The sequence below is a fragment of the Netta rufina genome, assembly GCF_964035555.1.
Source record: "Netta rufina genome assembly, chromosome: Z".
Taxonomy (NCBI): Eukaryota; Metazoa; Chordata; class Aves; order Anseriformes; family Anatidae; genus Netta; species Netta rufina.
In genome coordinates, this window is record NC_140126.1 from 60,196,323 (window position 1) to 60,211,863 (window position 15,541).

Here is a 15,541-nt window from a genome sequence, read left to right on the forward strand (position 1 = left end):
CATCTCCTTATAATTGCAACTCGTGGAATATTTGTAGTATTTAAATTGAAGTTGTACTTAAGTGTTATATATGTTAAGTATGTTTTAAATTGAAGGTTTTTGTGTCAGGACAAAGTTATTACTACAGTCTGTCATGTGAAAATAATAATAAAAAATCAACATGAAGGTTTTCCTTTGCATTAAAAAGTCAAAAGAAAAAGGTATATGTGTAAGTTAAGATACTGGTAGCATGCACTCCTGTAATTACTGCTGAATTACTACTTCACATTAAAGATTCAACACCTTAGAAACGACGCAGGAGCGACAACGTTGCGTTTTGCTAGAATTTATTCAGACTGCCCTGCCACAGAATGCAAGGAAAGGGGCCGTAACGCCTCAGCGTTACCACAGGAAGGTTATAACGTGAGGGCTGCGAGGGAGCCAGCCCCGGCATGGCCGCCCCCCGCCCCCTCCCCGCCATCACCGGGCTGGAAGAAGCTGCCGGAAGTGCGGGCGGAGCGGCGGGCGGGGCGCGCCGTTGCCAGGCGGAAGTGCGCTGGGAGGCGGCGGTTGGCGGCGGTTGGCGTTTAAAAGGCCGTGAGGCGGCGGCCGTTGTCCCGCCGCCTGCGGTCGAGCCCCGCGGAACCCCGACGGCGGAGCGGATCCGGAGCGGATCCGGATCCGATCGGAGCGGGGCGATGGTGCCCAGGGCCGCCGACCGGCTGCTGATCGTCGTCTCCATCCTGGAAGGTGAGCGGGGCGGCGGGGGCTCTCCGTAGGGTTCTGCTCGCGGTGGGCGGGCGTTCTCCATCCGCTGCCAGCGGTCTGCGAATGAGTTTGTGAGTGCTGGCGTCTGTGCCTGACTGTGCTAGTGAGGGCTTGTTGTTGCTGTTGGGGGCGTGTCTGTGCTTTCTGTTTGTAACGTGCTCTATTATTCCACCTAATTTTATGACCTACTTCACACAATTATTTTTTTATCAGGCAGTGTAGCAATAAGATAAGGAGTGACAGATATAAACTAAAAGAGGGTAGACTTAAATTAGACAGTGGGAGGAAATTCTTCCCTCAGAGGGCAGTGAGGCGCTGGCACAGGCTGCCCAGAGGAGCTGTGGATGCCCTATCCCTGGAGGTGTTCAAGGCCAGGCTGGATGGGGCTTTGGACAACCTGGGCTGGTGGGAGGCGTCACAGAATCACAGAATTTCTAGGTTGGAAGAGACCTCAAGATCATCGAGTCCAACCTCTGACCTAACACTAACAGTCCCCACTAAACCATATCCTTAAGCTCTACATCTAAACGTCTTTTAAAGACCTCCAGGGATGGTGACTCCACCACTTCCCTGGGCAGCCTGTTCCAATGCCTAACAACCCTTTCAGTAAAGAAGTTCTTCCTAACATCCAACCTAAAACTCCCCTGGCTCAACTTTAGCCCATTCCCCCTCGTCCTGTCACCAGGCATGTGGGAGAACAGGCCAGCCCCCACCTCGCTACAGCCTCCTTTAAGGTACCTGTAGAGAGCAATAAGGTCGCCCCTGAGCCTCCTTTTCTCTAGGAGGCTCCTCTTGCGTCCCTGCAAGAGGGCTGGAATCAGAAGGTCTTTAAGGTCTATTCCAACCCAAACCATTCTATGATTCTATTTCTCTGGCTACTTATGTTGTTTGCCAAGGTAATTTAACTTAAAGCTTAAGATTCTGTCTTCTGAAAGGCATGTAGCCCCTTCCCATTTGGTGAAATATGCAAATCTTAACAATTCATTTTGCCACTGAAATTATTAAGCAGAATATAGGATGGTGATGAATCCAGGACAAATCATAAAATCATTCATGTTGTAAAAGAACTCTAAGATTGTGCAGTCCAATCATTAACCTGGTATTGACAAGTCTACTGAACCACTGAAAGATGTCCCTAAGCTCTACATCTACATGTCTTTTGAAGACTTTCAGGGATGGTGACTGGACTACTTCCCAGGGCAGCCTGTTTCAGTTCAGCAGAACCCTTTCAGTAAATAAGTTTCTCCTAATATCTAACCTAAACCTCCCCTGGTGCAACTTGAGGCCGTTTCCCTTCATCTTGTCACATGGTATGACCTTAAACATTCTGTTAATCCAATAATGATTTATTTTTTTTTTTGAAATCACAAGTAACTGGAAAAACACCTTTCACTATGCTCGTGAGGTCATGTTCCCTGCTTTGATGTAAGACAGTGATCAAATCTGTAATGAAGGAAGAATGTTTAAACTTTCCTGTTTGTTACCTGTTGGCTTGATCTCTTCCTCGTCATAGGTTTATCAAAATTAAATCATACTGGTTGCTGGGTTTATTAATTATAATTAATTGCAATTCTGAATTATGTTAATTATTATATGTTACTTAATATCTCACTGTTTCTGCGTGCTTCACAAATGGTTTGTTTTAAACTTTTAAATAGTAAGAACACATTCTTAAAATCCAATCTTAGAGTATATCAGGGAAGATACGAGAAACATGGGAAATATTTTTATGTAATCATTTAAGATGAAAATATGAGCTCTCATTTTTTTTTTTTAGCTATGATGTCTTGCTATTACACTCTGTTGCAGGGCGCTATTTTCCAAAACGACCAAAGTACATGCTTATAGTTGAAGCCAAGTTTGATGGTGAACAGCTGGCTACTGATCCTGTAGAGCATACTGATCAGCCAGAATTTGCCACTGAATTGGCTTGGGAACTTGATAGGAAAGCACTTCATCAGCACAGGTAACTGTGGAAAGTTAAATCTGAAATAAATTAAATTTGCTCTGGAGTTCAACTTATTTTTCTTGTGCTTACAGCTACTGAAATACAATGTTTGTATTATTTTCACTTGAGCTTTTTTGGATTTTTTCTTAGAAGCCTTCTTTTAGCTATATGTTGATCTACCGTTTTGTTTCCACAGCAAACTAAAGTCATGTGTGAAAGATAAGTGAGTTTAAAAGCTTCTAAAGCTTCCATTTATAGTACTTTAAAAAAAAAAAAAAAGTCAAATGAGAAAAGCTATAGTTTAAGCATCGGATTCAAGCTTCCCTTATGTATTGTATTCTATGACACAGAATTAAGTTAACTTTAAGCTTGAAAAGCCTATGTAAAATCTCTTTGAAGATTTCAAATAAAGCTGAGAAATTGGATTTGATTTCCATACATGTCATTGGTTTTGACTGAAAATATCGAGGTAGTACTTTTATGTGTCAAATAAGTTCAAAAGGCTATATTAACTTTGAGGAAAGAAAAATGGCTGAATGTATTTTATGCTAGCCACTTCATCTGTATTTTTAGAACTTCTAGGTGCTTTGCAAAAATCTTTTTCTCACAAGTGTAATTGCAGTTTAATGCAAGTTGCATTACTTATTTCTTGCACATCGATAAGATTGGGTTTATTTAACATGACTGTTCTTATTAATAGCATTTGAGGCTTTGTGAAATTCCCAAGAAACTCTTCTTATAAAATTATTCATTTGCTCATTCTCTGTTGCTTCATGCTGAATTTTTGGAAGTTCAGTGTAAACTCAGTTGCTGACCTGTTAGAACTAGCTATGTTATGAATTTCAATAAATTGTTTTTGGTATGCTTGAAACTTGTGAAATACTTCTTGTGAGCTAACTGCAGAAATAACTTCAGCATCTTGGATTTCAACTGAAATGTTCTTACAGGCTGCAGCGTACACCTATCAAACTCCAGTGTTTTGCATTGGATCCTGTATCTTCAGCTAAAGAGAATATAGGCTATATTGTACTTGATTTAAGGGCTGTGCAGGAAAAGAAACAGGTATAAAGACTTTACAAATTGATGTTTTCACAACAGTGCTGCTACAGATAAAGTAGAATCTGAATCGAGGCAAAGACATAACTTCTGAGTCTTGTTTTGAAGGAGTATGAGTCCTACTTAAGATCTCTTTAAAAATAAAGTGCTATTGACTATGTAAGAACATGGGCAAACAAAAGCAATTTTGTACTAATCTTAATAGAATGATCTACAATATGAGAAAGCTAAGTATGTATATTTAAAAAAAAATTGTGCACTTCTGAATTTGAGAATTCTAAGCAACGTATTAAAGCATTGCTATCACTTACCAACTACTTCAGTAAGTTTTTACAAGTTATTATTGAGCAAGTGAATTGAGTCTCCATCAAATCAAGACTTTAGAGCCTGAAGTTGTTTTTGGTGTGTGTGTGTTTGTTTTTTTTAATGTGTTTCTGTGCAAGATGTTGTAGGGGTTCTAGCCCCTTACATGGCAGGGGGGTTGGATGGGGAGGGACAGACATGGGACATTTATATTGTCTATATAAAAAGCATTCATGAAAATTCTGTGTTGTGCTTGATCAAAAAAATTCTGACGTAGATCATGACCTGACCCTGGTTTCTTATTTTAAATCACAATTCATAAGGATTTGTGATTCATATAATGCATTCTGCACCCTTGCAGCTGAAAACTTGAAAGTTTTCTCTTCTAAGTGAAGATTTATGGTGTATTTTGCTTGCTAACTTGTCTACTGTGCTGATCAGTTGAAAAGAATGTTCAACTCTTTTTCCATTCTATGGCATATTTAGTGTAGTAGTGTACTCAAAACAGACTCATTTTAGAAATGAATGCCAAGGTACATTTCTGTAAGTGACAAGGTAGAAATACTAGAGCATGTCTGTTCTCTGTGACCATATTTTAATTATCCTTCTGCTTTTAAAATGCCTTTGTTTTTGTTTATGCAGACACCAAAATGGTACCCTCTGCTTAGTAACAAGTACACTAAATTTAAATCCGAAATACAAGTAGGTGTGGTGTTGGAAACTGATACAAAAGCATTGGTGGATGGTTTTAAAGCAAAGGAGGCACCCCCTAGAGAAGGGAGGGGTAAGTAACATGCTGTTATTGGCTTTGAATTAAAGGTGTTCCTGTGACACAGATCAACATATCACTTGTTGCAGACATGTTGTTTGAGCCTGAAGATATTTTTTTTGTATTGTAGCATTAACTAACACTACATGATACATACAGAAAACATGTCTTGTGATAATAACTCATAGGATTTCTTACTTTGGTAATAGTGTGATTTCAGGTGGACTGAGATGCAAATTAACTGGTCTTTCAAATCAGGATCAGGGACTCAGTACTAATGGCATTTCACTCTGGTTAGATTTCAGGGCTTTAGAAAGTTCTGTAAACATAGAAATAAGAAAGCTTCACAGAAAGCAGTTTCACTAGTTTGGACTTGAAATTGCAAGTCCTACAGTAGGGTACTGTACTGTTTGTTGGGTAGACTGCTTTTCTTTTCTGATTTTTTTTGTCAAGTTGAACCACTCACATTGTGTTCATTTACAAGATATATTTGTAGCATCTACACTAAGTTAACTGTTGGGACTAGTTCTGATTCCTTTGTACTTTTCTTTCAAAAAGTAATTAGTGAAATGTGTCAAGTCTGTTAGAACTTGAGTATTACTTGACAGTAATATAGTAGCCAGTGTCTTAATTTGTGCTGTGCTGATCAGTAAGTCTTGTGTCTGGGAATTTTTTGTGAGTTGTTTATTTTCTTTAAATCCCCTTAAAAGTTTGTGTTTAAAACAAAAAAGCATGTATTTACCTTCCCTCACCCAAAAATCTATTCCACTTAAAAACTGAGCCTTCGTTAGACTGGTGTATTTTCTCCTGCATTTGTTCTGATACGTTGTGTTCCTGCCCTGAAGGTAACTTCTTTTGCAATTCTGCATTAGTAACTTGCTTATCATCATCATCTACATCAGTGGTTTTGTAAAAACAAAATACTCAGTTGCAGTGTTTTTCCAAGATTTCTGGCTCTGACTTTGTCTTCTCAGCCACATTGCAGGAGTAGCTAAGGAGTTCAGTTACTTAGCTTTCTCCTTTCATGTTCACAACAAAGCACCAGGAATTTTACGTACTCTTAAGTTTATAATAAATTAACAAATCATGTTCTTTGCCTCTACTACCTATTTTGTGACCTTTTGATCTACAAGCTGTCTAACCTGTCATGACACTGGTAGATGATATAGGAATTTCCTTCTCCTTTCGCCCCGCACTGTCTTCTACTTCTTGTTTTTTGTGGAGATAGAAGTCAAACAAGTTTGCAAGCCTCCTGTGTTTTTACCATCTAAAAATTAGTCAATGCCATACTTACACAATGGAGGAAAACAAGCATGTAGAATTTCACAGGTTTAAGGTTCATATTCTAAGCATTGCATATGACAACACTAGACCACCCAGTTCTAGTTGTGTTTGCTAATGGGATGTTCTTGTTTTTTGAATTCATGCACTTTGATTTTCACTTCACTGACCTGAGTGGTCTGATGTTTACAGTGTCTGAAACTGTGCCTTTTGGCTCATCAAAAGAGCTGTGCGATTATTAGTCTGCTGTAATCTGAGGTGCTTTGAAATGTATTGAATTACTGGTACTATGGAGTGGTAACTGGTAAACTAGAATGGAAAGGGTTTATTCTTGAGTAGTCATTCTTTTTTTAAATCCCCGATTTTTATATCGTATCTTTTTTTAAAAAATGTAGGATGTGGAAACTAGAGATATGTATTTTAAGTAGTATTTTAAGTGTGCATTATGTACAACTACAAGCCCTGCATGCCCTGTCTTCTAAACGTGCATAAAATACATTGTATAACATGTTTTTGTAAGTATTATTTTATTTAATTCAGTTCTGATTGCCTCATTTTACTGTTTCAAAGTATGTGTAAACTATTTTGTTAAATACTGTCTCATTGTAGCTCTACAAATAACTGTGGTTTCCCTGTTTCCTTGCTTTCAAGAGCTCTTCTGTTTATGTTTAGCTCTGAAGATGAGTTTCAAAATTACATTGGATCATAAGTGAATTCAATGATTTTAGATGTATCGAGGCTACTGGGCTACCTGGCTGGGGCATGCAGCAGATGTTAGAAATTCTGCCTGTCCCAGGAATTGAACTGGCTGTTACACTAAGTAAACTGTCTTTTTCAGTCTCAGCTGTTTAATAGTCTGTGGTTCTGAAGTCTGACCAAGAGTTCAGATTTCACTTGTTTCACTTTAGAGTTCGTTTTTAGAGGTTGAAAGCATATGGGCTGTCAGGATCTTACAATTGCAGGTGGAAAGCAGTGATCAGTAGATAGTATTTTTAGCAGGCAGTAGATAGTGTTTTTCATATTGCATATTTGTTCAGTTTTTATTTTTCCTTCTGATAAAGAAATACAGGTGAGAAAATCAATGCTTCTTTTTGTTGTTCAGTGACTTGACCAGTCAGCTTGTAGTCCATGGTGTATATAAAGTGGCATGATTTTAACTCACACTAAAATAAGTTAACTACAGCTCTTTTTAACTGGCTTTACTTTAAATACCTCTATGTTGCTGGAGGCTGGCTCATTAGAAACAGTGACCATGGAGCTTGCACCCTGTAATACCATTCACCTGTGTCTGAGTCCTGTTGTGACCATTTTCCTCTATTTTTTAGAGTATTATAAAAACCTCTAACGCAAGTCTCCACTATTTTATACACTGAAGACTTCATCTAAGTCTTCAAATGAGACATTCGAAAGCTCAGTGGAGTGAAACATCATGCTTCTGTCAACAGTTAGTCTGTCATATGCAATTACTGTCTTGCATTTTTTTTGACAAGTCAAAGAAGAAAGAGTGTGATGGACTCAGCCTATGAAATTAAGTTCTCATCATTGTAACAATTAAACTAACATTCTTTATAGCAGTGTGCAAAACAATGTGTCCACTAAATAGAAATTATCTAAAAAAAATGTAGCTATTGTGAAGTATACTTAAACTTTTGCTTTGATGAAATGCTTTGAAAACAATCAAAAGATCTTCATTACATGTGTGGTAAGAGAAATTACAGGTAAGTAAAGGTAAAATTATGATTATCAATTGCTGCAGGAATCTTGTATAACATCCTAAGTTAGTAATTTTTCTCTTCCCTATTAGTGTCTGCCTTTCTTTCTGGACTAGACCCTAAAAGTATTGTACCGGTCCTGATTGAAGAAGAGGGCTATCATCAGATTGGACCAGCAGAGTGTTGCAGAGACTACTTTGTTTTGTCTGTAACCATTGCATTTGCCACACAGTTGGAACAGGTTTGTTTCATGGCCAGTTTAGTTTTGAAGAAGTACTATAGAAATATGCCTGTATTTTTGCCTTCCTATGCCTTATTTCTATTTCTAATTTCTAGGATATTTGAAGATACAACTTCATCTTGTTGCTTGTAATAAATAGCCTTGTCCCAATATTGAATTAATAAAAAATTGAATTTTGAAACATTTATGTAGTATTTATATGTCAAATTAGAGATGAAAGATCAGAATTGGGGGGGAGGCATTACAACTGTAATTTTAAACTATGCATTACATTAAAGTGCATAATTTATATTGTAACATTAAAAAAATGTGTATGGACCACAGCAGATTTACCTTATGAACTATTCTACAAAAATGTAAAAATGTCAATATAGCAAGTATGTTGGATTATTAAACTTCACCATCAGAGCTGCTTTCCCTAAAGGAAAGGGGCCAACTTCAAACCTTCCCAGACTGGTTCTTGAAAAGTTTGCCTAAAATTAGAACCAAAGGTGATCTTGAACTTTGGAATTGGCTTCAGTTTTCTGTTTGACATATATTCTTTTAAGAGTGCAACAATACAGGGTTTCAGGTCCCTGGTCACCCTGCATGTTAAATGATTCAAGCCCCTGCTATTTTGTCAAAAGGATTTGGTTGACTCAGACAGAAATAGTGTGCTTTGGGGAAGCTCTCAGGCATATTGTATACTTTGCTGTTTTTCAGAGAAAGTCCAGAGGAAAGCAGCTAAATATAGTGACTGTTTCTTCCAGGCTAGTTGTATGGTAGGCTTAATTTTCTACTTGTACAGCTGTTAAAAACTGAACTCAAAGTAAAAGGCTATCTGAAAGCTGATAAATCTTAGTATTTGATAGAATGTAGTGGCCATATGCAAAAGTTCTGGAAAGATTAAATACCTTTTAAATTCAGTCTGTATGAAGTGGTAGAGTTTATATGTTGCTTAAGGGAAGGACTTAATAGCTTGGATAAAGTGTCAGGCTAATGTGATTAATTCAGCTTTAGACAGCTGCTGTGTCCAAGCTGTTCTGTACCACAACACTGATACGCTCTTCAGGTTTCTCTGCATTGTCTGATTTCAAAGTACAGGCTTGCCCAAGTTATGATGGCTGGAAGTTGTGACTTTCATAATGGTCTGGAATTATTGGTAGCTCAAAGTACATGACAAACTTTGCTTGGTCATATCCACTTCAGAGAAAATAATGTAACTTTAAATGCCAGAATTACAGGGGTGTGTGAAATAAATTCACTGATCACTCCAGAGCAGTTTGTGCCATTTGAACTCAACGGTTGCAATGTCTAAAGGAGGGAGAAGCTCTGTTTTTGAATGTTCCAATGTTTTATTCAGTCACATAAGTTATGCTATAACAATGCAGATTGTTACATAGATGCGGAATTTATTTATGCTATAAATACTTCGTGGAGGTGCTGTTATTCTTGAATATTTGTACAGGGCTTGCCATTATTGATTATATTGTATCATTTACAGCCCTTGGTTCTAGTATATGTTGCTAGTAGCTTGAAAGGGATCGTTTTGAAAGTTTCTGGTGTCCTTGTTAACTGTTTTTGAATTCTATTTGAATGTTAACATGAAAATTTTCTTTTTAATTTTGCTGGAACTGTAAACTGGGGTTCAGGATAGCTGCTCAGAAGTGTGAGATCACAATAAGCCCTTTAGTTTCCAAGGTAGTGCCTGAAGTTTGCTGTAGCTGTACAATAATGAAAGATTCCTTCTTTTCTGTTTCTCTCTTAGTTAGTTCCTAGTACTATGAAGCTTCCTGAACGACAGCCTGAGTTTTTTTTCTACTACTCGTTACTGGGAAATGACGTAACAAATGAAACTTTCACTGATTTAATTAATCCAAATTTTGAGCCAGAAAGAGCTTCAGTTCGAATACGTAGTACAGCTGATGTTCTTCAAGTTTATCTTTGTGCACAGTCAAAATTGCAGGTAAGTGTTTACTTTTCAAATGTGAATGGAAAACAAATTAAATGATGAAAATAAAAGAAACAGAATCTATCTCTGGTTGAAAGGGAAAATATTTTTTTCTGGAACAAGATTGTATTATAACTTGGTTTTCATACTAATGAGGGAAATGCTATAGCAGCAAGTTTTCTGTGTAGATGAAGTGCTTTTTTTTTTTTTTTTTTTTTTTTTTCTTAAATGATGGGTATATAGTGAACTGGGTTCCACATCATGATGTAAGGTAGAATGAATGAAACAGGACATTCTTGAGTGCTCTGAAGCCTCCTTGGAAATCAGATCATCTCAAACCCACAGCCCTGATTAGTGCTGCCTGTTAGAACCTCATCCATGCCAGCCATGGAGTGAACTCTTGAATAAGTTCTATAATCCATGCTATCAACAGGGCTTGTGAATAATAAGAGGTCTGGCTTTCTTCCAGTTCTCAGCCAAATGCTTTTTTACATACACTGCAGCAATATTTGGGCTGTTAAGGGATGTGGCTTATCTTTAGCAACAACTTGTTGCTTTAACTTTGAATGTTATGTAATATGACAGACAGTGTTTATGATGATCTGCTTTGGCTTACACTTAAGTGATCACAAAATTAGACAACTTTGCTGAGGATAGTACAGGGTTTCTAAACACAGCTGGTAAATAAGACAGTGACAGAATGTAATTCTGAGTATGGGCCCTCTAAAGTTGTCTTTTTCTTCTTCCTCCTCTGTACTGGATTATAGGATTTGAACTTGTATAGACAACTTTAGTTTTGTTATCTAGGTTAGTTTAAAAATGTTACAGGAATTTTTTTATTTTTTTTGTTAACTTGAAATATTCTTCTAATGCTTGGAGAAACATGGGTACTGATGTGTTTGGGAATTTACCCTAACCTATTGCCTTGAAACAAAGTATTTAATATATGTACACACTGTATTCTGATCCTTAATATAGTAATATATGTATATACACATAGTTTTATACCTCTTGGCATTAATGTATTCATTTTCTGGAAAAAAGGTATGTTAAATGTTAAGGATCAGAATACAATGCTGTGGTTTGCTTTTTAAAAGAGTTTGGACAAACGAACAAATTGGTGTGTAAGTTTCAATAATTAACTTTCACTGAGTGACTTCTAAAATTTTAAGATCCTTCCTTTACTTATATGGGCAAATATTATACTGCGGAAGGACGAAAGAGTTGAGACAAGGTTTGAGAAAGGAATAATGATCCTGATAAAGAATTAAGAATGTGGTGACTTAATTCCGAATATCCTTGCCATTTAAGTGGAGTCTAAATATAATAAAGACAGAGCTTTCAGAGAACTTGCTTTATTTGTCCTGTACATCATGGTTGTGCATCTCACATTAAGAGCAAGAGTTTGTAGTGTATTTAAAAAGCACAAGCTACTAAATTTGTCATCCAGAATGGATGACATGACAGGTCATCAGAGGGCAGCCAGCAATGATCTGTTGCTGTGCTAGTACTTGACAAATCCTACCTGCTCAGCATTGAAATATACTCCTCAAAATATTTGTTGTCAGCATATAGGGACTAGACGAGGGATGAAGATATTTTTGTTGTATTTGCTGCCTCTAGCAGAGCTTTGACAGACAGTTCTGGTGGAAATGCATATGCCGGTTACATTCTGGTATGTCATACAGATTCATCTTTGCTGTGGTGACCAGTCTCTTGGAAGCACTGAAATACCCCTGTCTGGACTACTGAAGAAAGGAAGCGTGGAAATTGATCAGCACCCTGTGGCAATAGAAGGAGCATTTGTCCTTGTTCCACCAAATAGAGCTAAACAAAAGATGCCACAGTTGCCCTTGGATATGGCTCCTACCGTGGGTGTATCTGTAGTTCTGCAAAAGGAGAGCTTAAATGTACAGGTATAGGCTATTCATTATTTTTGATTTAGTTATTGTTGCAGTTTCATGTCTGAAGTTATTTCTAAGTCAGTTAAGTACCCATTTGAAAAAAACTTGCTTTTATGATTAATCTTTTCATTGTTTAACTTCTCTGTCATAAAAAAAATCTCAAAGTTAAATGTTAAAAACAGACTATTTCCATGGAGCCATGATAAATGAGGACCATATCTCTTCAGCCTCTACAGCCTTTGATTCCCCTAAATGCTCCAACTGAACCTAAACAGCCACAGAAGAAAGTTCTTTCACCTGTTAGTGGAAAAACAGAGGGCCTGCAGCAGACATCCAAGGATGTCCCATCTCAGAATGACCACTCTTCCCCAACAGAAGATGAAGCAACAGAAAGTGAAGTGGAAAGTCTTAAGTTTGAAAAAGGCACAAACCTGAAAAAAACAAGTATGTGATACAATTTTTTTCTCCCTACTTGCTAAGTGCAGTCATTCTTGGATTATGTACTGCTCATTTGTTGTCATAATTCCTAAGCAAGTAAGAATTATGTATGTAGAATAAGTGATAGGATGAAAGTAAATGTAATTTGAACATGGTAGTTGTTGAAAGCACATGGAAGATCTGAACTGGAGATTTGATGTGTGGATTACAAATGATACGGATGATCTTCAGCTTGAAAAATAATTCCAGATACACTTGAAATTACCTGAATTTGAAAATGCAAGTTTCAGTGCAAACCCATGAAGAAACTGATTTCTTCAGGGAAGAGTAGCAGTGGTGTAAGGTTCAAGTATATTATTACATAAAACAGTAGGGGAAATGTAGGATTTTTAAGGGAAGCTCAAATTCTAAAGAAATGAATTGTACTGGGTCTGGCTGGGATGTTAACTTTCCCTGCAGCAGCCCATACAATGCTGTGCTCTGCACTTGTAGCTAGAACAGCAGTGGGTTTCACACCAGTGTTGTGTATGCTGCTGAGCAGTGCTGGCACAGCATCAGGACTGTCTCTAACCCTCGTAGGGGGTGGGCAAAAAGATGAGAAAAGAAACATCATCAGGGCAGCTGACCTAAACCAACCAAAGGGTTGGTTTATATATACCATACCACATGATGTCACACTCAGCAATAAAAGACGGAAAAAGGAAGGGGGGGGTGGGCTCTCATTGAGAAAATGTCTGTCCTCCCAAACACCGGTTACGTGAAAAAACTTTATTGTTACATACATGCTTTGCCCTGTTTTACTTAGCTTGTAGACTGACTGGGGGAGAAATTGAGAAGCAGAGACAGGAGGGGAAGAAATACCATAATGAAAGCATAATACTTAAAATAATCCTTGTTTGCTAAATTTTACTGGGTATGCATAGTCTTAAGAGATTGTATACAAGTAAAGCCTAATAGTTATTTTCTAATAGCATTTGTATCACTGTTGTTTTGATGTTGGTCCTAAAGAGGTCCAGGTCTGCAGAGGAAAATCTGTGCCCTAGAACTTGTTCTCAGGATTTATCCACTATTTCAGACAAGTTTCTTTTAATTCTAACAGTTCTTATCTAAACATGGGTTATCTTATATATAAAGTTTTGATACTTTCTATAAGCCCAGCAACCAGTTTGGGGGAGAAAATCCCAATTATGCTTTTTACTTATAGTAACTTTGCTACTGCTCATGCTTCTGGCAAAATGAATTGTCATTTTACAATTATCTTTCAGGGTTGGTGACTGAGTCTTGCAAAGAGGTTAACACAGAGTACACCGAAGAGATGCCAGTTATCACATTGCAGAGCAGAACAAAATCACCACTATTGTCAGATCTGCAAAATTCCAGTAATGCAAAATAACTTATCAAAATCAGTTAGTATGTTGAATGGAATCTAAGTATAGCAGCAACTTAAATGAATTTTAACTGAAGACTATATGCAATTTTATGTTCTCTGTGAGAGCCTTAAAGCTCTACTCATCCATTTAATTGCACAAAGCAAAATTGTGACAAACTCTTACCTAAATGACTGAAAAGATTTAATTTCATTACTACACTATGCTGATTATCTGATACTGAAGTACTGAAATTTTTTTTTTTGTGTTGATAATGTAAACAAAAGACTTCATAAAACATCAGGAAAACCGTCAATGCTAGTAGTGATATATTTTTTCCACAACAGTGGAAACATCTTAGATCAGAACAACTAGCAGTAGAAGGCAGAAGCTCTCCTCTGTCCATTCTTGCCTTTTTCTCTTCTTTAGTCTTACATGTTTCTGGGAGTTGCATTCTGGAGACATGTCTTTAAAACTTGTAGTTTGACATCTTGCTTTTTGAAACAGGTAGTGGGGAGGCTAAGACCCCAGTTTAAGTACATGAAAAATCTGCATTACTTCTGTGACTGACTTGATACAATTGAACAGGCTACTTACAGCATGGCTTCTGTTGCCCGAATTATAAAATGGGTATAACAGGAGCAATCCTGTCAAAGTGCATGCATGAGCTGATGTGCTTTGCAGACTTAGAGCAGTTCAGTTTTTATTTCAAATTAATCCTTAGCCTGGGAGCAGTAGTTGATGCTTTCTTACACAAGTTCTATGGTTGACCAGGTGCTCTGTCCCTTTCAGTTCCAAACTAAATTGTTTAGTTAATTTGAAGAAAGCTAAATTACTATTTTTTTTATAAGCCTGCCTCTTCTGTGTGCCCTTAATTTGGCAAGGAACAGTTAAGCATACTATTGAAACCGAAGCCTTATTCAGTTCTGCAGAATGATGCAGTATGTTAGATAATAGTTTTTTAATTTCTTGGAGTAAAATATACTTACATATTACAGAACTTCTAAGTTTTAAACTATTTTTATTTCTTCAAGAAGATTTAAAGTATATTTATTTAGAAGCAATAATTTAGAGTGGCTACTTTTCAATGTTATTTTAGTATTGGTTTATATTACAAGGAATTGAAATGTTTCAGGAAGTAACCTATTTGTACTTGCATACAAAATGAGATGTGGTTAATATATAATCTTTAATAATTTGTTATGCCCCAAGTAATATGCACGTTCTCTTCTGTGTTTTCAGCTGATGCTGCACCAGTAGCTGCATCTCAGTCCAACCCAGTGGGTGCATCCAGTTCTTCTGAGCCTGTGTCAGCACAGAAAATTGTCATTCCAGCAGCCTCTCACCATTTTTGTTTTTCAATAGACTTACGAAGTATACGTGGTCTGGAAGTTGGTTTTCCAATAAATTGCATTTTACGGTATGATTTATTTTTGTTTATCCTATTCTTGGTAATAAGTGTTTTTCTTCTCAAAACAGTATCTTTATAGTCAGTTTGCAGGCTAATGCCTTATTTTTATCATGAGTAGCTGAATGCTTTAGGATTTTCAACTAGTTCATCACTAAACTTCTGAGCACTGCAGTATTAAAGACAGCATATAACAGTTTGCCTGCAGTGTTGTTTTATTATATCTCTCACTTGAATATCAGAGCCCAGGAGGAATAGATCAATATTCAGTCTGTAGGAGATGAGTAATCCTCTTTAGGATTAAAGGAAGGATTCAAATCTTAGTAGAGAGAAGTAGCATCTTTTGGTTACACTGGTTCTTGGAGTTTAAAAAAAAAAAAAAAAAAAAAAGTTTTTTGGATACATGAATTTTGTGCCTTAGACAACAGTACAGAATT

At 37.1% G+C, this 15,541-nt stretch overlaps 1 protein-coding gene across 3 annotated transcripts in view; it reads left to right on the forward strand.

Annotated features, from left to right (window-relative positions):
- The first annotated feature begins 582 nt into the window (after window positions 1-582).
- Window positions 583-15,541, forward strand: part of CEP120 (centrosomal protein 120) — a 39,813-nt gene continuing 24,854 nt past the window's right edge. For 2 of the 3 annotated variants that reach the window (XM_084305198.1, XM_084305199.1), the window contains exons 1-9: window positions 583-729; window positions 2,557-2,713; window positions 3,643-3,757; window positions 4,697-4,838; window positions 7,909-8,057; window positions 9,805-10,002; window positions 11,676-11,903; window positions 12,119-12,335; window positions 14,939-15,116. In XM_084305198.1, coding sequence (XP_084161324.1) covers window positions 678-729; window positions 2,557-2,713; window positions 3,643-3,757; window positions 4,697-4,838; window positions 7,909-8,057; window positions 9,805-10,002; window positions 11,676-11,903; window positions 12,119-12,335; window positions 14,939-15,116 — 1,436 coding nt within the window. In that variant the 5' untranslated portion in view covers window positions 583-677. Of the gene's footprint in view, window positions 730-2,556; window positions 2,714-3,642; window positions 3,758-4,696; window positions 4,839-7,908; window positions 8,058-9,804; window positions 10,003-11,675; window positions 11,904-12,118; window positions 12,336-13,594; window positions 13,709-14,938; window positions 15,117-15,541 lie in introns of all 3 variants that reach the window. The other variant, XM_084305200.1, reaches the window with a different exon arrangement.